Source organism: Chiloscyllium plagiosum, chromosome 11 (assembly GCF_004010195.1).
Source record: "Chiloscyllium plagiosum isolate BGI_BamShark_2017 chromosome 11, ASM401019v2, whole genome shotgun sequence".
Taxonomy (NCBI): domain Eukaryota; kingdom Metazoa; phylum Chordata; class Chondrichthyes; order Orectolobiformes; family Hemiscylliidae; genus Chiloscyllium; species Chiloscyllium plagiosum.
In genome coordinates this window covers 36,743,873-36,767,358 of record NC_057720.1, presented here as the reverse complement: position 1 = coordinate 36,767,358, position 23,486 = coordinate 36,743,873, and the positions used below count along the sequence as shown (strand labels likewise).

General features: G+C 40.3%; 1 protein-coding gene across 1 annotated transcript; it reads left to right on the top strand.

Moving 5' to 3' along the window:
• Window positions 1-679: 679 nt before the first annotated feature.
• LOC122554302 (dual specificity testis-specific protein kinase 2-like) lies at window positions 680-20,246 on the top strand. The gene is made up of 3 exons (XM_043699108.1): window positions 680-969; window positions 13,664-13,712; window positions 19,570-20,246. The coding sequence occupies exons 1-3, from the start codon at window positions 875-877 to the stop codon at window positions 19,816-19,818; spliced, it is 393 nt and encodes a 130-aa protein (XP_043555043.1). The 5' UTR covers window positions 680-874; the 3' UTR covers window positions 19,819-20,246.
• Window positions 20,247-23,486: the final 3,240 nt, after the last annotated feature.

Here is a 23,486-nt window from a genome sequence, read left to right as displayed (position 1 = left end):
GAGTTGTGTGTGGTGCTGGAAAAGCATAGCAGCTCAAGCAGCATCAGGAGAATTCCTGATGAAGGGCTTATGCCCGAAACCTGTGCTTTTCCAGCACCACGCTGTTGACTGCTTACCTTTTTGGCTTTCTTAACTGATTGCTGTGCATGATGTTCTATGTTTCACTCTGCAAGGATCTCCAAATTCTTCTGAATAACTTCCATTGGGGTCTTAGCTTCAGCAAAAAAAAACCTGTTTTTCCATTCTTGCAACCAAAATGGATAATTTCATACTTCCCCACGTTACATTTCACCTGCTGTCATCTTAGCCAATTACTTAACTGACCTATATTCTCTTAAGCTTCTTTGAATCCTCCACAGTTGGCGTGCTCATCTAAACCACTGATACAGATTGTATATAGCTAAGACTTAAGCACTGATTCTTACCACACTGCATCTAATTTACACCCACCCTTTCCAAAAGTGACCCATTTATTGCTACTTTTTTGTTCCAGCCCATGAACTAAGCCTCAATCCAAGTTTACATACTACTCGCAATACCATAAGCCCTAATCTTGTGAAAAACCTCTTGTGTGGCACTTTGTTAAATTCTGTATTGTTTTATTGTCTTTTTTTGCCTGTCATCCCATTCTGCACTTCTCTATATTTTACATAGTCTGATTTTCTTTTTCCTCTATTACTTTCAAAACTGATGTCTGCTATGTGTGGGTATAGTTTGCAGTGTATCCTTGAAGTTGAAGCTCAAACATTTTCTGTTCTTTCTATTTGTCTTGATTCTTTATAGATTATGTAGTTATGGTTTTATGTTGTAATGCGTACAACAGCAGTTTTATTTTTAAATTTTACAGGTGCGGCACAGAACATCAGGCCAAATAATGGCACTTAAGATGAACAAACAGACCAGCAACAGAGCAAATATGTTGCGGGAAGTACAATTAATGAATCGTCTTTCTCATCCCAACATTCTCAGGTATTTGAACAGTAATTGGTGAAACCATTTAGTCTTGAAGGAAATTCACTTTTGAAAATGTTTAGACTGTTCTGTGCTTACCCTGTGTTGCTAATTAGACATTCAATTACTTTGATTTTAATATTCCCAAGTTTCTTCTTTCGCTGATGGAAGCACATTTAGGTATTGTCGTGAAAGCTTGCAAGTGGCTTACATGTCAAAAATATTAGCTACGCTCATGAATTTGGTTTGAATAAACGTTTTATAGAGTATTGAATATTATCTTGTTGCATTAATCTGTTTAATCCTTTAACTGAATGTCTGGGTTTTTATTTTGATGTTAGAAATTGAGTATGAAAATGAAATTACTGCTGTCAGCCATTCTCAATTTTTCTTTCCTTTCTTAGCTATTTAGACAGAGATGAGAACCCTTGTAGCATTCTGAATTCCAACATTGTGCATCTTTGTACATGTACATATGTTTCTGTGTGGCTACCAGTGCTGTTGTCTTTGTTCTCGTGATCACATTCTGTCCTGGGTTTCCTTTGGGTGTTCTAGTTTCCTCCCACAGTCCAAAGATGCGCAGTTTAGGTGGACTGGCAATGCTAAATTGCTCATAGTGTCTCAGGATGAGGCTAGGTGGATTAGCCCAGGGAAATGCAGGATTACAGGGATGGAGTAGGGGGATGGGTCTCTGTGGGATGCTCTTCGGAGGGTCAGTGTAGATTTGATGGACCAAATGGCCTCGATCCATATTGTAGGGATTCGATATAACTGGACATTCTAATTAGTTCTTCCACGTTGGAGAGGAACTCTTGCTTGAAGGGATATTTCAATATTGAGGCAGGATTTATTTAGATTTGTTTCTTAGTTTTCTGAGACCTTCTGTTTGAGAGCAGTTGTGTAAGTTATGAATGAAAAAAGGTGATAAATTCAGAAAATATTTTTAAAAAATGCTCTAGTCTCAGTTGCATTCTTAATGGTGGATCACATTGTGTTTCTGACATTATAATTTACTTAGCATAGAATTGGATGATGATCCAGAGTAAACTTGTGCAACCAATTCTGAAGAGGAGTCATATTGGATTCAAAATGTTGGCACTATTTCTATCTCCATAAATGCAGTTTCTTCAGTACTGTGGTTTTAGAAATAAAGCCAAACATATATAGAATAGAAGATAAAAATTTGATCACAAACTATACTGTTAAGTATTGTGCCTCAAAACTAAAACTGAACAAGTCTGAATTAGTTCAGTTACTCTGAATTTCTTGAGGTTTCTGCCACTAGTCCTATAACTTAATAAGAGAAGATCTGAGGAAATCAATATCTCATACCTTCAAAAGGAGTATTAACTATGTCTGCCAGACTGATGAGATGAGTAGTGAGGTGTCCAGTGATGCATGTGAAATGATTCTTTCTGCTCTGCTGTTAAGTTCAGAATAGATTGCAGTTTTGCTCTGTATGCTGATTGTAATTCATAAGTTGTGAAGTGTCAAATCGTTTGTCTTTTGAAAGATCAAGTAGAAGAGAAGTAGACCTTGAGCCTGTTCTGAAGTTCATTTTGGTTATGTCTGATTTGTGCCGCCTCAATTTGCTTGTTTTTGATCCGTTTCCCTCGATGTTCTTAAGTAATGAAAGATTTATTGATTTCTGTTGAAGATTTAAATTGACAGTTTTTTGCCACTGTAACATTGTAACTACATTTGTCTGAATAAAATTTTGTTTTGTTTTTACCACTTTGCAACTCATCATTTTATTTCCCAATTATTTTGGTCTTTTTGTTCTTCTCGATCTTTAACTTGTATCCATTTCCTAGACGTTGTCCTTTGCTTACTTCTCTCATCTGTTCTGGTAAATTTCCTATCACTAGGTCCAACAGTGCTCCCTCTTTTTCTTTTTACCTATTTGCAATGTGAATGGTAGGGGCTAAAAATCTTCATTCAATAATGATTATTTGTGCCTTACTGCTGGACACCTATGGAATATCTCCGCCAAGTCTTTTTGACATAGAGATTTCTGTCTGTCCTTTTATTGTGGCTTTTAGGAGCACATCTTTGCCACATTCAGAATACTAACTTCTCATTGACAATGTATATAGTACTTCGGAAAAAGGTTTATGGATACTTATTCCTGGAATCTTTTTAGTTGCACTTCATTTGCTATAGCAAAGGAATTGCACCTTATTTGCGCCATTGTGCTGTTTATAGGTTGAACTGAAGATTTTGGCATTATTTTGGCTGTATACAGTTGAATGTAGTTTGTGTCATGTCTGAGTTATTATTTTGGTGGCTGCAGTCATTTTTTTTTTTAAAGTAGAATTTTTTTGGAACATTTGAAACAGAACATTTTTACATTGGCACGGTGGCTCAGTGATTAACACTGCTGCCTCACAGCACTAGGGACCTGGTTTCGATTCCAGCCTTGGGTGACTGTGTGGAGTTTGCACATTCTCCTGTGTCTGCGTGGGTTTCCTTCGGTGCTCTGGTTTCCTCCCACAATCCAAAGATGTGCAGGTCAGGTCAGGTGGATTGGCCATGGTAAATTGACCATAGTGTTAGATGCATCAGTCAGAGGGAAATTGGTCTGGATAGGTTACTCTTGAGAGGGTCGGTGTGGACTTGCTGGGCTGAAGGGCCTGTTTCCACACTGTAGGGAATCTAATCTAATTTTGGATGTTAACTGTCAATGTATGTCCAGGGCAGGCCTGTACATACAAACTTAGAAACTAGGAACAGGAATAGGCCATTCAGCCCTGAGAGCCTGTTATACTATTCATTATGATCTTGGCTGGTCTTTTTATTTCAATGTCATATTCATGCTTTTCTAAATGATAATAGTCAATGCTGTAGCCTGTTGATGAGGCATTTTTAATCAAACTGTTAAAGGATTTTATTGCACTGCTCTGGAGCAGTTAGGACTTGAAGCCAGATCTGCTTGGAACACTACTACTGCACGATAAGAACCCACTCTATATAATACAATACAGAAGTCTTTGGAATTGGCATCACCTGTCTTTGGGAGGGGGAGGGAGGGGCTTGAAACTTTGTGGGCAGACAGAAACCTGACCTTCCAAACAGTGTTGACAATCTTGGACACAGCTCTACCTGTTGATAGTTATAAATGAACTGCTATGTCAGCCTTCCCATACTCAAGCACCCTCAAGAAAACCAGCAGCTCAAAGTGTGAAGTGAGTCTTGTGGTATTAGAGAATTAATTCGCCTTAATATTTGGCTAGGATTTCCCAGTCACCTGTACTGTAACAGCCACTATGTGGCACCCTTCACGATGCTATTACAATGGATCACAGAATCTGAGCATTCTTCCCTCTGGGAAAAGCACCCCGTTGGACAGTAATGAACTGAGAAGCTCAACAACAGGAATGGAACTGAAGTTGCATCTTAATGGCAGGACTCCTGAACTGGGCATAGTTGCAGACCAAAATGTGAAGGGGCACTGCAGAAGTTGTGACACTTAACTTGTATGGATTACTACATGTTGAAAAGCTATTTGAAAATAAGGGCACTTGCATGAGGGTGCAGGTGTCAAAATTGTGAGAATGAAAACTGTAAAAATTGACAATGTACATATTATGAAAAAAGCATCCTACTTGGAAGGTACTGAATTTCTTCCAAACTACAGTAATTCAGGCAGAACTAGCCTGGAAGAAAGCACTGACTCAGCCACTGTGGCCAAATGCAGTATTTTGTACAGTGTAATGTGACTTTACCGTGGCCAATTGGCAATTGTCATAGATTGGACTTGAGCCATTTTGTTGTTCTCTTAACTCTTGAGAAGCTTGCTTCATATTTTGACTGCCTGAGTTTCAGTTATTATTGAATGACAGGTTATGCTAACTAAACTAAACTAAACTATTTGGTTGCAATATTAATTATGCACACATTATTGGACTGGTTTCTGCTTTTGTAGGGCTCTATTAACTTTCCGCCATTTGATATTGCTTTAAATAAGAAGGTACCATAGAAGGGACAAAACTAATGGTGCTGAGACTGTAACTAAAAACACAGTTTACATGTCAAGGGCCTCCTGATATTAATAAAACTTCTTTTTTAAAAAGCGTTGAGTGTATTGAGTAATCTTTCCCTTGAGCAGTGGATGCAGAGACACATATACGTTCTTAACTAAAGGCAGTCCAAGGGTATCTGTGGTGGACAGGAAAGTGGAGTTGAGATCACAATCAGACCAGCTGTAATCTTGATGAATGATGGAGCAGGCTTGATGTTGAATGACTTATCCTTCCAATTAGTATATATTGATATGCCTAATTGATTCAAATTTGTGTATTTAAATTCAACTGATCAGATCTTTGAAGAAGAGCTGGGAGATTCTGAATTGTTGATAGGGCTGTGAAGAAGGTGTATGGGCTGTAAGCTTTCATGAGCGGGGGATTGAGTTCCAAGAGCTGCAAGGTTATGCTGTAGTTGTATAAAGCCCTGGTTAGACCACACTCGGGATATTGTGTTTGGTTCTGTATCGGAAGGATGTGGAAGCTTTAGAGAGGGTGCAGACGAGATTTACCAGATTCTGCCTGGACTGGAGGGCATGTCTTATGATAGGTTGAGAGAGCTAGGGCTTTTCTCATTGGAGCAAAGAAGGATGAGAGGCATCTTATAGAAGTGTACAAGAAAATGAGAGGCATAGATAAAGTGAATAGTCAGACATTTTTTTTCCCCCAAGGCAGAAATGGCTATCATGAGGGGGCTAATTTTAAGGTGATTGGAGGAAGGTATAGGGGAGATGTCAGAGGTCAATTATTTACACAATGGTGGGTGCATGGAATGCACTGCCAACAGTGGTAGAAGAGTCAGATACATTAGGGATGTTTAAGCGACTCTTGGATAGGTGCATGAAACATAGTACAATGAAGGGTATGTAGGTTAGTGATCTTAGAGTAGGATAAAAGGTCGACATAACATCAGGGGCCGAAGGGCCTGTACAGTGCTGTACTGTTCTATGTTCTGTGTCTTTTATCTATGGCAGGTGGCATTTTGCGCAACTATGTGATTGTTGTGTATGATGGACCTGATCTACCTTGTATATTAATAATTATATTCTGCAGACTCTGCAAGATGGCGGCAATTCTGTAGAACTGCTGTAGACAGCTCTGCCTAACAGCCAAGGCATAATGGTGTTTTTTGCATCCCTGGCCAACTTGTGTGTTGGAATTATTAGTTTAAAACCTTACAGAACACATATATTTGTTAATATTTGGGAGTGGGAAGGATGCCAAAGGGAAGAGGAGCGAGCAAACAGCAGCAGGGAGGACATTCCCCTGCAGCACCTACCACACCAGAGACAGCAGCAGCAGCAGCCTGTCCTGAACCCCCGGGGACCCAACAGACTCTCAAGAATTGGCTGCAACGATGGAGAGACTTACCTTGAAGGTTGGGGCTGTGATTGAGGAGATCTGTGCCCAGTCCAACCTATTGCATCCATGCTGCAGAAGCATGAGCAGGAGATCCAGGGGAGAGGCTGCAGGAGGTGGAGGGTCAAACTAATGCCTCGGAAACTGCAGTGAAGTCCTCATCCAGTCTGATCTAGATGCTGGAATGAGAGGTGCGGGCCTTGCGAAACCATATCGACGACCTTGAAAATCGAGGTCTGAGGATAAATCTCCAAATTGTCGGGCTCCCTGAAGGTAAGGAAGGTGAGCAACCAGTCAGCTTCTTTGAAAGCTGGATGCTGAAGCTTTTGGGCCTTCACATAGAGTTCAGCAGGCTTCAGATTGAAAGGGCTTATCAGGTTAAAGTGCAACGGTCAGGCCGGTGCAGCACCCCCGCTTGGTTCTAGTGCACTTCCGTTCATATAAGGACAAGCAAAAAGTCATAGAAGCTTCCAGATCCCTGGGAAAAGATCCGCAGGCACTGCTGTACAAGGGGTCAAAAATCATGTTTTTCAGGATTTTTCAGCAGCTGTAATTCGAAATCTTCCTGAAGAAGGGCTTATGCCCGAAACGTCGATTCTCCTGTTCCCTGGATGCTGCCTGACCTGCTGCGCTGTTCCAGCAACACATTTTCAGATATAGCTAACAACTTTGTAGACACTTTAAAAAAGACGGATTGGCCTGAAGAATACGGTTAATGTTTGTTCTCTTTTCTATCTTTCCACATGTTTTCCCTTCCTTTTTTTTATTCCTTTCTTTCTCCCTAATACTTTCCTTTTTGGAAAGGGGGGAAAAGACCTTGGAATAAGTTCCTTTTTTTTTAATAACTGGATTTTCTGATGGGAAATTTTGTGGATGTTCTTTGTTGTCTCTTTTTTTTTGTTCAGTTTCTCTTTTAGTCACAAGTAGGGGTGACATGAAGCCAGGGATGGGTGGAGTGCTCATCCTGACTGTTTTTTCTGTTGATTTAAAGATCATTTCCTTGTTTTTTTTTCTGACCTAAGGCTGGGGCATACTCTGGGTTTGAAGGAGCTGTGAAGGAGGGGGTGGGTAGGTGAGTGCCCCCTATGGGCAGGGGGAAGAGTCTTCTATTCAAGTTTTTATAGTTGGTTTTCTTTGTAGTTTTTTGGTAGTAATAGTTTTATAGTTATGATAGAGTAGTTTTTGTACATATATAGTTCTTTGACTCTGAGTCTTTATTTCTTATGCTCGGCGCTTTGTAAGCAGGGTTTTCCCTCTGAGAGGTTCAAGGGTCTCTGAAAGGAGATATGGCTAAGTGTCTTATTAAATGGTGCACCTGGAACATTAAGGGAAGTCATTCGCCTGTTAAAAGGAAAAAAAAAGTGCTTTCTAGCCTTAGGAGGGAAAGAGTTGATATCGCTTTGTTGCAGGAAACCCATCTTGATGATGGGGATCATCTGAAATTACAACGGTGGGGGGTGGGTTATGACCGGGTATTCTTTTCATTCTTTACTACTAAAAGTAGGGGAGTGGCGGTACTTATCCAGAAAAATCTTCCGTGCGCATTATTAGAGCAGATGAAAGATGAGCAGGGACGTTTTGTAATACTTAAAGCCCTGATACATGGGGAGGAATATGGCATTTTAAACGTTTACTGTCTTCCGGCACATCCCCTCAAATTTTTTTGATTAGTGCTTTCTTTAAGTTGAGTGCTTTTGGAACACGGCACATTATTGTAGGGGGGAATTTTAATTGACTTTTGGATCCGACAGTGGACAGGATGCCTTGTGAACCCCCAACTATTTTTTCGCAGGCCAAGCAGGTAGTTGACTTATGCGAGGAGTTGGGGCTTGTGGCTATTTGGAGATGTCTTCACCCCACCAGCAGGACTTCACCTTTTTTTTCAAACCCACATAAACGTCACATGAGGATTGACCTCTTTCTGGCTTCCTTGGCCCATCTGCATTTGATTATGGGTTGTAAAATTGGGAATATAGCTATCTCTGATCACGCGGCAGTATATTTGGAGGTTAAGGTCAAAAGTGAAGGGCTAGGTTTGCGGCACTGGCATTTTGGACCCTTTTCTCCTTAAGGATTCCAAATTTGTGGAATAATTTTTGAAGGAGTTTCAGGAATTCTTGACTATCAACTCAGGCACGACCTAGTAGTCCGTCTATGCTATGGGAAACTTCTAAGGCCTTTGTTAGGGGATTATCTATTTCCTATTCGGCTAATCGGAAACGACAAAAGGAGGAACAGCAGCGTCTACTTGAGACGCAGTTGAAAGCCATTGAGGCAGCACATTTTGCATAGCCTTCGCTGACTAAGCTACAGTGGATCACGGCCCTTCAGGCTGCCTTGAATTCAATACTGACACAAAACGCAAAGAAAGAAGTTGCTTTTGCTCGACAAAGACTGTTTGAGTATGGAGATAGGCAGGGAAGCATTTAGTGTACCTGACTAGGAAAAAGCCTGCTCCCCAATCCAATACTGCAATCCGAGACAGCGCCGGAATCCTTACATACGATGCTAAAATGATTAATGAGGCTTTTCGGAGCTTTTACTCTGAAATGTATCGGTCTGAAGGTTGCGAGGACAGGAAGGCTGAAATGGAGACCTTTTTTAAGAACTTGGGCCTCCCAGGGGTAACCTTGGAACAGGACTCTCTCCTTAATGCCCCCTTGACAGTTCAGGAAATACAGAAGGCAGCTAGGCAACTTCAGAGTGCGAAAGCGCCTGGCCCTGATGGTATCCCATGTGAGTTTTATATGGAGTTTATAGGGATTCTGTCAGGGCTGATGTTGGAGATGTACAATCACTCGTATATGCATGAATGCCTACCACCATCTTTGAGAGAAGCTAATATTTCCATAATCCTTAAGGGGAAGGTTCCTGAGGATTGTGCCTCATCCAAGCCCATCTCTCTATTAAATTCGGATTTTAAGATTCTGTCCAAGATCCTGGACAGGCTTTATAAGAGGCCGTTGATCCTCTAATAATATTAGAAAGTTGCTGAATATGGTCTAAGTTTGTCGATTCAGGGGTTGGTGATTTCCTTAGATGCAGAGAAAGCATTTGACCAGGTGGAATGACCGTATCTTTTTTATATCTTAGAACAGTTTGGATTGGGTCGAGTCTTTGCTAGATGGGTGGAGGTTTTATATCGCCATCCTCTGGCTGCGATCATCACCAACGGGGTGGTCTGGGAATTGGTAGGGGTAGTTGACAAGGCTGTCCCCTGTCACCGTTGTCGTTTACATTGGTGATAGAACCGCTGGCAGAGGTCATTCGTCAGAACGCCCACATAACCTCTATATGCAGATGATGTCCTTCTGTTTTTATCAAAACCAATGACCTCTGTACCCCATTTGATACAATGTATCAATTCATTTGGGGCTATTTCAGGATATAAGATTAGCTTTGCAAAATCGGAGGCTATGCCTTTGGGGAACTTTAAGGATGTGCCAGAAGTTGGAGGTGGCCCTAACTTTCCTTTTTAAGTGGTCACAGGCAGGGTTCTGATACCTCGGCATTCTTATTACCCCCAAGTTTGATCTGTTGTTTCAGACTAACTTTGCTCACTTGCTCGACAATATTAGGCGAGATCTCTAGAGATTGGAGGCTCTTCCAATTTCTCTCACTAAGATGAATGTGCTTCCTCGTTTGCTTTATTCCATGCGTATGCTCCCTATAATGTTTCCCAGGTCAACGCTGCAGAAGCTTGTGGGGTGGTTTGGTTCCTTTGTCTGGCATTGTGGGCGGCCCCTAATCAAACTTTCTAAATTGCAGTTGCCTCAAGGAGGGAGAGGAGTTGATTTCCCAGCCTCAGGAGGTATCAGTTGAGTTCCTTTGCTGTCCTTTGTCTGTGATTAGGTAGGTAATGATCCAAACTCCGTTTGGCTGGATATTGAGGCGTCCCAGGCAAAGTGCCCTCTTGTTAACCTGTTGCTCATGGATAAGATGAGGACAGTTATGGGCCACTGCTGGAACCCCATTGTCATTAGTACAGTCAAGGCATGGAGGGCGATGCATCAGAGTGAGGGTTGTTTATCTAAGACTTCGCCACTTATGCCTATAGTTGGCATGCCAGGGTTCTGACCAAGAATGATGGACTCAGGATTCAAACTATGCGCAGCGAGAGGAGTTTCTAGTTTGGGTGACTTATTTGAGGGGGAGGTTATGATGTCTTTTGAGCAACTGAGCCTCAAATACAGGTTGCCCAGCAGAGATCTTTTCTGTTTTTTTTTCAGGTTAGGGATTTCATCCAGAAGAAGACTACGCTTCTCACTAAGCCCTATAAGCCCGATTACAGAGAGGTTGTTGCTACGTTCCACAAGCACCCTTTTGCTTAGTGCCCTGTATCACCTGCTGGGTGGCAAGGCCTGGCAGGGTATTAACCGGTTATGTGAGGTCTGGGAGCAAGAGCTAGGAGTGGAGATCTCTTCTGAAACATGGGTGAACATATGGGAAAATACTCAAAAGATCTCAATCTGTAATAGGACATACACTACGCAGTTAAAACTTCTGCACAGGGCTCATTTGGCACCAGACTGTCTGACGAAGTTTGAAAAGGGGCATCTTCAGTGTGCCACAAATGTAAAATAAATCTAGGTACTCTTACCCATTGCCTCTAGACATGCCACAGGCTCCGTGTTTACTGGAGCGCTGTGGCGAGAGCGATAGGGAGGGTATTGAGGACTGAAGTCAAAGTCGACCCAATATCTCTCCTGTTAGGTCTATCGAATTTACCATCTTTAGATGGGCATGGGAAAAAAGTATTAAATATTCTTGCATACTGTGCACAGAAGAATATTCTGATGAATTGGGAGTCTGAGAACCCTCCGGGCTTGGTGGGATGGCAGAAATTAATTATGGAGCACATTCCCTTGGACTTTTTTACAAACATGGTGCACCACACAACAGACCATTTTTATAAGGACATGGCAGCCCTACTTCAGTTATTTGGATATAGATTTGTCAGTTATCTTAACTAGGGTGTTTGTTTAACCTGGATGGTTAGATTTGTCCAGCCATGGGCCCTGGAGAGGGTCTCCTGAGTTATATACAATGCTCCCGTTCCTTCGTTTGGGAGCTTTGTGCCAAGCATAAGCTGTTCTGTATTTTGTTTTCTTTTTTTTTTTTTTGGTGTTGCTTTGCACAGTGTTAGGGTTTGTTTTGTATTATAGGGTAGGTTAGTAGTTAGTAGACAGTAGTTGTCTTGTAACTTGTGTGTTTTTTCTTTTTATTATACTGATATTTGTTATTGTATTTTTCGATAATTTAATATGTTTGTAAAGTTAAAAAAGTTTGCTAATATATTTGCAAAAAAAATTATATTCTGTCTTCTGAGCTTAACATTACTTATTTTATAGTTAATGAAAAACACATTTCTCCCGCTCCTGCCGGTACTTTTTTCAGATTTTGTGATGTCAGGAAGACTGGCAGTATTGCATATTATTTCCATCTTAGATGTTATATATGATTGGTACGCTAGACTGAAGATTCCTTAATAAATTTAGATTTGTGATTCTGAATCTCATTTAGTGCTTAACTTTAGTTCTGTTTAATCTATACCTATTCAATTTTTAATCCAGGCTAAACCCATTTCTTTTGGAACTGTACTGTTCTGCATCCTTATTTGCTGGTTTGATTCACTTATTTAACTTATGCACATATTCACAAATGCAGTTCAGTTCTGAACAGTAGCATTTCAAGGAAGCAAGCAAACATTGGAGTTTGACTCTATCCAGCAAACAAACCAAAGGCATCTCTTAATTGTACAAGATAATATTTACATGCATTTGAGGCACCAGGACAGTCCAGTAACTAAATGGACCCCCATTAGCTTCAGCGGGCAGACCTCAGACAGCAGCTGCCTCAAACTTCAGTGCGTCCTCAACATATAGACCTGGGTCTTGGAATGTGCCAGTCTGCAACACTTGTGTGAGGTCAGCTACTTGTTCTGGCTTGTCCCTTGTGGAGAAATTTACAAACCAAATCACTTTGACCACAAGTCCATCAGGAAGTGGTCAGCACCTAGCGGTCTCATAATCCTGCGGAGAAAAAGAGAGGGATCCTGTCACATGATTCCCTGAGCAGACTGTCCAAGTCATTTGGCAGAATGCCTCCTCTCCAGAACTTTCTAACCAGTACTAAGGCGCCACTTTTCTGTTGGTGAGAAAGGCACTATCTGTGAGATTCTTATTGTATGCGCAGTCTGATTGCCCTTGAAGTGGCTGTGGAGGGGTTGAGACTATCACACCTCCTTCTGGAATGTGCTTTTGCGAAGAAAGTCTGGAGAAAGAGGTGGTGTTTTTTGTTGAAGCTCACCCAGACTAACTCCGTGATGTAGGAGTCTCTGTGCTCTATGGCGTGTTCCCCAGGATGTACACCGGACAAATATTTGTGACTGTGCCTGGAAGTTGATCAACTCAGTGAAAGACGCTCTTTGGTCTGCCTGAAACTTGTGGCTGTGCCGACCATGATGCAGTCCTAAACTAATCTCATCTGCCTGCACTTGGTCCATATCTCTGTTCCTTGCCTGTTTATATTTTTGAAGGTTTTGTAATTAACAGTGACTGGACCTTTTTTATACCAATGTTCCATGTTAATTTGAAGTGTTCTGGCTCAATGTTGTAATTAAGGCTTCACAATTTCTTTTACCTATTGAACATGAGCATTGTTGAATGGCATCTCACCTTTTTGAATGCAAAGATTTAAATGCCGAGCATTTATTGCTGAATGTAATCAGGCGAATTACAGTTTAGCATGTCAGAGTTAGTGTTTCGTTTTAACTGTAATTTGTGTTTGTTCAAAATTATTTCTTCAAAGGACCAGAACAATCTGATTAATGTGCAAGATTACCCGTAGCCTTTGCTATACCAGTAAGTTAGTATCACTGTGCAGTTTCCACTACAGTACATTTTTATAGGATAATGTGGACCTCTCTTCTAATCATTTGTTTACTGATCACCCATTTATTTGATGTTCAGAATGTTTGTTAAAGAACTAATTTTTTGTAACATTGAGTTAAATGATATGCTAGTTTAGAAGAATTTTGGTTCACCATGCCTACAGAATTTATTAGGTTTTTTATTGAATTTTGTCACAGTGACAATATAATAGAGTTCAGTTCTGGAAAAAGGTATATAATTAACAAATTTTAAACAGCAGAGATTATGCTGCTTTTTAAAACCATAAGAGGTTTTTGTAGGTTTAGGTGCCTTATTGTTACAAGTTATTGTTTACCCTTGCTTTAAGGTTTATGATTACTTTTTGAATAGAATTTGTAAATTCTCTTTAGTTTTAGTTCGCATGTGGTAAGTTGTTAATGATTTATTTTTACTTTACAGGTTTATGGGAGTTTGTGTTCATGAAGGCCAACTGCATGCCTTAACTGAGGTAGGTAGCTGAGTTTCATCATATTATTACATAGTTACATCGCATAATGTAATCAAAGTGTCAAAGAGGTCTAATAATCCTGAGCTTTCCAACAATAACTTGGAGAATGATGGTCATATCCCACCAGTGCCGTTTGAGAATTAAAGTTTAATTGAAATTTACATTGAAATGAAAGTAAAAGACTGGTGCAATAAAATTAACCATGAAGCTGTTGGATTGCTATACAGTGCAACAGTTTCATTCATCTCCTTTAGTGATTTTTATCCAGTTTGATTGATCAAAAACTTTTTAGCAATGGGAGTACCTGGTGTGGGATTGAGCACTGTACCATTGAAAAAGAAACTTCAACTTTCTTATTCTCATGATTACTTGAGCTTATATTGGCTGTCAACATGGACCATATTCTATTCCTCAGCATGAAGATGTCCAAGTATATTTGATATCATTGTGTGAAAAGTGCCTGAGTTTGAATCATGAGAATGAAACTGTATCCAAGTATTTGGCAAATGGTTTACGCAGCCATTTGGATCTTGGATGTTGAATTACAGCTTTGTTATACAGGAAGTTTTGCCAGGTATTGGCTTTGCTTTGAAAAACAACGGCTGGATTGGACAGAGTCACCATGAATTTGCAAAAGGGAATTCGTAGTTACAAATTTACTGGAATTCTTTGAAAATGTGAATTGTAGAGAGGATAAAGGGGAGCCAGTGGATGTGGTTCACATGGACTTTCAGAAGACTTTTGGCAGAGTTCCACATAAGAGATTAGCCTGTAAAATTAAAGCATATGAGATTGGGGGTAGGGTATTGAAATGGATAGAAGACTGGCTAGCATACAGGAAGCAAAAAACCTGGAATAAAAATTTTCTCCAAATGGCAGCCAGTGACGAGTAGGGTGCTGCAGGGATCATCAGCTTTTCATAAAACCAGTGATTTAGATAAGAAATGTAATATTGTCAAAATTTGCAGATGGCAAAGCTGAGTGGGAGGGTGAACCGTGAGGAGGATACTTCAATGTGACTTAAATGAGTTGAGTGAGTGGCTAAAGGCATGGCCCTATACAGGAGAATCTGGATAAATGTGAGGTTATCCACAATGGGGGCAAGAACAGAAAGGCAGATTTATAATCTAAATGTGTAAGTTGAGAGAAGGGAATGTACAATTTGACCTCTGCCTCCTTGGAGCCCAGTCGGTGAAGGTATGCATGCAGTTGCAGCAGTCAGGAAGGAAAATGATATGTTGGCCATATGAGAAGGTTTGAGTACTGGAGCAGAGATGTCCTGCTGTAATAGCACTCGAGCTTTGGTAAGCCCTCGCTTGGAATATAGTGTGCGCAGTTTTAGTCTTGTTATGTGAGAAAGGATGCTCTTGTTACAGAGGGAGTGCAGCGAAGATTTATCAGACTCTCATCCTGATTGGTGAGACCGATTGTATGAGGAGAGGTTGAATCAGTTAGCTGAAGTTTAAAAGAATGAGGAAGATCTCAGGAAACCTGGAAAATTCAAACAGGACTGGAGAGAGCAGTTGCAGGAAGGCCACTACTGGCAGCGGGAGTCCAGAATCAGGAGTCACAATCTAAGGATGTGAGCTAAACATTTAGGAAAGGGATGAGAATTTATTTGCCTAGAGAGTGGTGAGCTTGTGGAATTCGCTACTACAGAAAACATTCAAATCCAAACATGGTTTGGTTTCGAGGAGGAGTTGGGTATAACACCTAGGGCTAACAAGATCAAAGGATATCCGGGGTAAGCAGGAGTAGGCAATTGAGTTGGATGTCAAGATTAGAGTGGTACTGGAAAAGCACAGCATGTCAGGCATCATCTGAGGAGCAGGAAATTGATTCCCGATGAAGGACTTTTGCCTGAAACATCGATTTTTCCAGCTCCTTGGATGCTGCCTGACCTGTTGTGCTTTTCCAGCACCACTCTAATCTTGACTCTGATCTCCAGCATTTGCAGTACCCACTTCCACCTAAATGAGTTGGATGATCTGTCATGATCATAATAAGTTATCAAAGGCTGTATGGCCTATTTCTCTCTGTAACTATAAGCTGTCATTTTCCCTGCCATGTTTTGAAGTGCATTTGCAATTCGTTTGGACAAGAATGGATAGTTGAAATTTTCAGATAAAATAATCGTGAAAATTCTAGGAATAATTCCATTGCTTCTAGTTTTGCTCAACATCGTGAGCAAGCTGAGGTTGTTGGAGAACAATCATGGACCATTCCTTGCCTCTGTAGGCTCTTTAATGTGTTTTAATATTTTGTGAATGGTCAGCATGTGGTACTCTCTCTCATCCTTGTTTTTCTCTCTCTTGTCAAATCTCCTGTGTTGATTACGGCATTTATATACCGTATCTTCCTTGCGTTTTCTAAGTGATGCTTAAAAGTGAAGTACTGATTCTTAGAATTATAAAATTATCACAGTGCAGAAAGCTGCTTGACCCATGACTTCTGGCTAGCTTTCTTTAAGAACGGTTTTATCTGTTCTGTTTTCTGCACCTTCTCCCTGCAACCATGCAAATACGTTCTCATCAAATGGGTATCCAATTCTTTTTATAAAATCACAATTGAATTCACTTTATCACAGACAGTACATATCTGACCACCTGAGTGTGAAAATATTTTTCCTCACTCTGTTCTTGGTTGTTTCGTCAACACCTTAATCAATGTCCTCTGCTTCTTGACCTCCTACCAAATGAAAACTGTTTCTCTTTGTCTACTCTATCTAGAGCCCTCATGATTTTGAACGTCTCTATCAAATCTTCTCTCAAGCTTCTCTCCTAAGGAGAACATCCCAGCCCTCCAGTTTCTCCATGTAACTGATTTTTTTTTTTTCTGCGCTGTCTTTAAAGTCTTCACATCCTTCCTAAAGTGAGATGCCCCGAATTGGATACAATACTCCATTTGACGTTGGACCAATCTTTGATAAAGGTTCATCATAACTACTTTTGCTTTTCAATAATTTGTGCATATATGCTCCAGGTCTCTGTTCTTGCAACCCCGTTAAAATTTGTCATTGTCTCTCTTCATTCTTTCTAGATAGATACATCAATGCATGCGTGTGTTAAATTTCATCTGCCATGTACCTCTGTATTGCAGCACCCTGTCAATGCTCTTTATAACTCTAATTATTATACCCTCTGTTCATAACATTTGTAAGTTTTGTGACCTCTGCAATTTTGAAATTTTGCGTGTGCACTCAGGTTTTAAATCATGAAAAACAGTGGCCCTGGGTAGTTCCACTGTATAACTTTCACCAGACTGAAAAATAATTGTTCTCTGAAAGTCTGGTAACTTGTCACTTGGCCAACTGCTATCTATGCTGTGTCTTTTAATTGTTAGGCTTGCCAGTAAAGCTGAAACCTATTATTTGGCAACTACTCGCACCTTTTTGAAATCCATATGGCAGTCATCAACATTTTATATTCCCTATTTCATCCAAAACCTCATTAGTTTGGTTGAATCAATGCTAATAGTCTCTTAACAGATCTGTGCAGGCTGTTCTTAATTAATCTACATTTGTCCAAGTGACTGTTAATTTTGTTCTGGATTATTGGTTCTAAAAACTCTGCCCCCCCACAACCAGGTTTAAAATGATGATACAAGATTGCAGGTGGTAATCAAGGGGAGAATTTGTTACCTATATATGAAGTCAAGCCATGACCCATGAGAATTTGTGAGGCGTAGCATCTTTGTTAAAGTCTCTGAGGATCACTCCCTCCTGAATGTATACCACTGTGCCACCATTCTAATTGCTCTTCTACTGATTAGAATAGTTTGAGACATTGGCTGCAAGGTATGATTGTGTATTAGGCTGATGCTTGAGAAACCTGGGGCTAAGTGCCCAGATGTTAATAAGGAGAGCTCTGCAAGAACATCTGAGCCGGATATGTTTTTTTGTTGTTTCCATGCCAGGAGATCCATTCTGTTTTACTCTTTCTGGATTTTACCTAAGTGGTTTCGAAGCCATTTCAGAAGGTTGCGAAAAATCATTCGTATTGCTGTGGGTCTGGACTCTCACGTCAGCTAAACAGTGTAAGAAGAACAGGTTTCTTTCCCTAAAATGTCAGTCATGAGCCAGCGAACTGGTTTCATAGTCACAATTGCTTGGGCTAGCTCACTTTGTTTTAGATTTATTTAACAATTGAATTTACGTTCTCGCAGCTGTAATGGTGGGATTTGAACTCTTGTCGTTGAGCATTGCTCAGACCTCTGAATCACAAGTCTAGTAACATCACCATCTGTCACTATTCGTGCATATTGCTCTTAATCTACTGTCGTGTCAGATATGGTTCAGTGTTCCTAATCTTAATAAATGAATGATCTGTTACTGTTCTTAAATTCCTAACTTAAGTATTTTATCCTATTAATGATGCTTTTCTGATCTTGATACTGTCATTGTCTGATGGCATTATAGATGATGGACTGCCATGAAATAGTCTGATTTGCTTTCATTGTACACTCAGACTGTTTAACCAAAAGGAAAGGATGGGTTTTCTCTATGTTAACAAAAAATGTGGAGCAAAAGCACATAATGGTGCTAGGTACAGATCAGTCATGATGTAACTAAATAGCTCAATAGTTTCAAGAGGCTGAACAGCCTATATCTGGTTCTAGGCAGTGTGTACTGTCTACAAGATGCACTGCAGAAATTTGCCAAAGATGTTGACACAGCACCCGTCAAACCCATAACCACTTCCACTTCCAAGGACAAGGGCAGCAGATAGATGAGAACACCCTAACCTGCAACGTGTTGTCCAAACCATTCTGACTTGGAAATATTACACCTTTCCTTAGCTGCCATTGGGTCAAACTCATGGAATTCCCTACCTAATGGCATCTACCCTACAGCACATGGACCGCAGAGGTTCAAGAAGGCAGGTCACCACCACCTTCTTGAGGCCAACTAGGGATGGGAGTAAATACTTGCTCAGCCAGCAATGACATGAATGAATAAAAGAGAACCTATTTGGGTTGCGGCACTGAGCAAAAATATACTTGATAGAAAAATTATGTTCCTTGATTCTAGGGCATGGTTTCATAATTTACCTGTTTTTGCATTTCTTTTCAGTATCTCCTCCATCTAGAGTGACAGTTTGTGTTCTTAGATAATTTACATTTTAATATATAGCCTTGAGCCTGTTTTGGAAGAATTCTGGGGTATCCATACTGCCCAGCAGTGCCAAGAATCTAATTTCAGAAAAATAAGTTTCTTTGGAAAGGTTAGGAACTGCTTTCAGCTTTTTGAATTGGGGACAGAAGTTTCATTTTGCATTATTTAACAAATTCATTAGAAGCATGATTGGTGACTGACTCAGTGTCACACGATATATTCTTATTATAATTCACATCTTACTGTTACTAGCCCTGTACAACTGTTTTCTTATTTCAGCCAATTTATTATTGTACAGGACCCACATGCCTTTGCCACAGTCACTATATTCCTAGCTGTATAAACTGTTTAATGTCCCTCAGGATTTCTGTGTAAAGGCTATATCTGCTTTTTACTGATCTGATTTGGTTTTCTAATGACCTCCACTCATTTATTTGGATGCATTTGGAGAGTCGTAAGTTCTGAAAAGTTGCATAAGATTCTTGTCCCTTGATGTTGTCATATGTATTTTAATAACTAATTGAAGTGATTGGATTGTAACTTTGAAAGTAGTGTGCTGAGAGAGCTATTTGTAGAAATAACTATGCTAGTTAAAAAGATTTATTCTCATGGTCAGATTTAGCTTTTTGTTGAATAATGTTCAATCTAGTAGTATTTTAGACTTAGAAGTTTTATAGATGGAAATGAGCCCAGCATGTGACCACTTCAGATGGTGATTTCCTCTCCCATGTGCTTTATTTTCAGTATATTAATAGAGGCAACCTTGAACAATTATTGGACAGCAGTGATCATCTCTCCTGGCGCGTTAGAGTCAAAATAGCACATGATCTTGCCTGTGGACTCAGCTACCTGCACTCAAAGGGTGTCTTTCATCGGGATTTGACTTCTAAGGTTCAGTATATGGAGGGAGAAATTAAAAATAATTGCTATTTAATCCTTAGGGTGTTAATTCAATCTTGCGATCCTTGGGAAACAGTAATTAACATTTATTAAGACTATTTCACAATAATTTAATAACTAATGGAGCAGAATCAATTCATAGGAAATACATTTTTGCCAAGTCTAATTTTTTTGCCAAACATAATTTAAGCACATGTTGATGAAGTCTTACTCGATATAGGGGAGTATGTACCTTGGCATTTAGTACACTAGAATCATCATTACATTGAAAATGCGTGGTACTGTATATAATGGTATACCCCAACATTACGTAAAACTGGATATCATTAGCTTGCGCTATTACCTTGCTTTTTCTCTAACTTTCCCAATCTTCACTCAAGAACCTTCTACCAACTGTTCAGTTTTTAGCGGAGAAAAATTCACTCATGCTATAATATTCAGTTTGATGTATAGTTGGGGTACACCATTATAATTTGTAGGACCCCCAACAATTCCCCTACAGGGCAGAGTATACATTAAGAATTGATGGGGTTTTGAAGAAAAGTGCTGCAATAATTGTGGATGACTTGAATTTTGCGTCAATTAGGCAAAAGGAATTCAGAACAATTGGCTAAAGGAGGAGTTCATTCTGTATTTGGTACATTTTCTTGAAATAATACTATCAGGCTAGATCATTTTGACCCAGTTTTGTGTAATGAGGCAGGATTAAAAGGGAACATAGCATGATAGGATTTCTTACTCAGTTTGTGTGTGAGAAATGAGTCTGTTACTGGTATCTTTAAACTTAACTAAAGACAATTACAAGGCAGTGAAGTTTCTCCATCTGCTGTGATGGGATTTAAATCTGAGAGCCTGGATCATTAGAACCTGGGTTCTGGATTTTTATTTTTATTCATTCATAGGATGATGGTTTCACTGGCTGGGCCAGCATTTATTGCTCAACCCAGAGAGCAGTTAAGAGTCCACCACAACGCTGTGGGTTTGAAGTCACATGGGACAGACCAGGTGAGGATGGCAGTTTCCTTCCCTAAAGGACATTGGTGAACTAGATGGTTTTTTTTTGACAAGCGATAATGGTTTCGTGGTCATCTTTAGATTCTTAAATCCTCGTTTTTGTTAGACAATTCAAATTCTACTATGGTGGGATTTGAACCTTGGTCCCCAGAACATTACCTGGGCTTCTGGATTATCACTCTAGTGATAATACCACTAAGCCCTTGCCTCCCCTTAACACTATAATGTTGTGCTGAGAACGTGGGAGGCATTGAAGTCTCAATAGTTCCTACAACTGCCGCAAGCACTCTTGTTCTTATAGCAAAGGGTAACAGCCTCTGCACCTCACAGGCTGGAGGATTGGCCCTTTCCTCCAGCAGAAAGTGAGAAAGCTTTGTAGTTGCTACAGGATGCCCTGTCTTTCTACTAATTGTGCTTCTCATTAATTAATGCTAGATTCTCTCCAATCCTATAGAAGTGCAGATTACTTTTATATCTCAATGGTGCCTCAATTTATATTTATTGTAGTTGCTTAGAGACTGTTGTTATATTCATCCCATTGGTTTTGTATAAGAATTAAGTTGGTTTTATTTTGCAAATCTTTTAAACTCCTTAGAGCCTTTAGTCCTCATCTGAGTGTAAAAACTTTCCATTTGCAGTGAAGCTGTAATATCTCTGGTTGTGTGTTTAGGAATGTTGGTGTACCTTCCAAGTATATTTGCTCAGGATGATTTGAGGTTGTACAGGATGTTGGTGAAGCTGCTTTTGGAGATACTATGTACAGTTTTGGTTGCCTTGCTATAGGAAGGATATTATTAAATTGGAAAGGGTTCAGAAAAGACTTAGCAGGATATTGCCGGGTCTGGAGGGTTTGAGTTATGAGGAGAGGTTGGTTAACCTGGGACTCTTTTTTTTTTATTTTCAATTGAGTGTAGGAGGCTTAAGGGGTGATTTTATAGAGATTTATAAAATCATGAGGAATATAGATAAGGTGAATAGCAAAGTTCTTTTTCCTAGAATGGGGAAGTTCCATGTTTGATGGCAAATTTTAAAGTGAGAGGGGAAAAATTTAAAAGGGACCCGAGGGGCAACATTTTCACACATAGGGTGGTTCGTATGTTGAAGGAACTGCTGTTGGAAGTAGTAAATGCAGTTTTAAATGACATTTAAAAGACACTTGGACAAATACATGATTAGGAAGGGAAGAAAGCGAGCCCTGCAGATGCTGGAGATCAGAATCGAAGAGTGTGATGCTGGAAAAGCACTGCTGGTCAGGCAGCATCTTGAGCAGGAGAATCAATGTTTCGAGCATAAGCTTTTCTTCAGGAATGAAGGGGTGACCCAAGGGGGCAGAGAGATAAATGGGTGGGGCTGGGGGAAAGATAGCTGAGAATGTGATAGGTAGATGAAGATAGGTCAGAGAGGAGGGTGGAGCAGATAGGTGGGAAGGAAGAATATCCAGGTCAAGAGAGCAGTGCTGAGTTGGAAAGTTGGATCTGGGATAAGGTGGTGGGAGGGGAAACGAGGAAACTTGTGAAGTCCACATTGATCCCGTGTGATTGGAAGGCCCCAAGGTGGAAAGTGAGACGTTCATTCTCCAGGCATCAAGTAGGAAGGGTTTGGCGGTGGAGTAGACCCAGGACCTGCATGTCCTTGGCGGAGTGGGAGGGGAATCGAAGTGTTCGGCCACTGGGCGGTGGGGTTGTTTCGTGCGTGTGTCCCGGAGATGGTCTTTGAAGCATTCTGTAAGTAGGCATCCTGTCTCCCCAGAGTAGAGGAGACCATGTCAGGACCAACAGATACAATAAATGACGTGTGTGGAAGTGCAGGTAAATCTCTGACTGATGTGGAAGGCTCCTTTGGGGCCTAGGACGAAGGTAAGGGGGAAGGTGTGTGCGCAGGTTTTGCAATTCTTGCGATGGCAGGGGAAGGTGCTGGGAGAGGAGAGTGAGTTGGTGGGGATCTCCACTACACTGGGGAGACAGGCCGCCACACTGTAGGGCTTCTGTGATTGGCAAAGCAGGTATGTTTCCTTTCAGAAATAAGATTCAATGCACCGCTAAGTTTGTAGGTTTTATCATAAATTTTGTTTCTTTGTGTTATTCCCAGGCAGGATAGGAGAAATCATTTGTTTTCTTAAGCTTTTGTGTACTATTTGAATATTTGTTTATAGGGATCCTCTTGAGATCACGTATAATGAAGCTGTATGTCCTCTTGCAAGTTTCCTCAAGAAAAGTCTTCTGACTAGCAATCAGAATATCATTTGGTAGTTGTATAGAAAGAACTCTGACTTTTTCATTCCCTAATCAGGAATAATATAAAGAATTTAAGTTCTGGTGGCATGGTTTGAGAAGATTTATAACTCAGGTCGAGGTTCTGGATGTAGGTTTGCTTGCTGAGCAAACAAACCTATATCCAAATTAAGTTCGATGGTAGCATTTACAAACTATGCAACAGTTTAGAGTCTTAGTTCCAAGGGGAAAAGAACACTTGCCTCTATAGTATAAAAGACTTTTTCACAAACCTTGTAAAAGCTTAAGGAACAGCATCTCTTTTAGGAATGCTAAGGTTTTCTGGGCTCTAAGTTCAACAGTTTCACTTTATAACCTGTGCCTTGTTTTATTTCCTTGCTCTTGATTTGGTTTTAATTTTTCACTTTTGTTTTTCTATTCTCCCTTTCTAAGGGCTGATGTTCATAATTTTGCCAGTCAGACCTCCTATTGCCACCCCTGTTTTTTTAAGAAAACGCTTGTCCTAATAATGCTGCT

Coding starts and splice junctions, on each gene's coding strand:
- LOC122554302 (XM_043699108.1), top strand. CDS start 875: ATGGCACTTAAGATGAACAAACAGACCAGCAACAGAGCAAATATGTTG. Junction 970..13,663: donor TCTCATCCCAACATTCTCAG/GTATTTGAACAG, acceptor TTTACTTTACAG/GTTTATGGGAGTTTGTGTTC. Junction 13,713..19,569: donor AACTGCATGCCTTAACTGAG/GTAGGTAGCTGA, acceptor CTTTATTTTCAG/TATATTAATAGAGGCAACCT.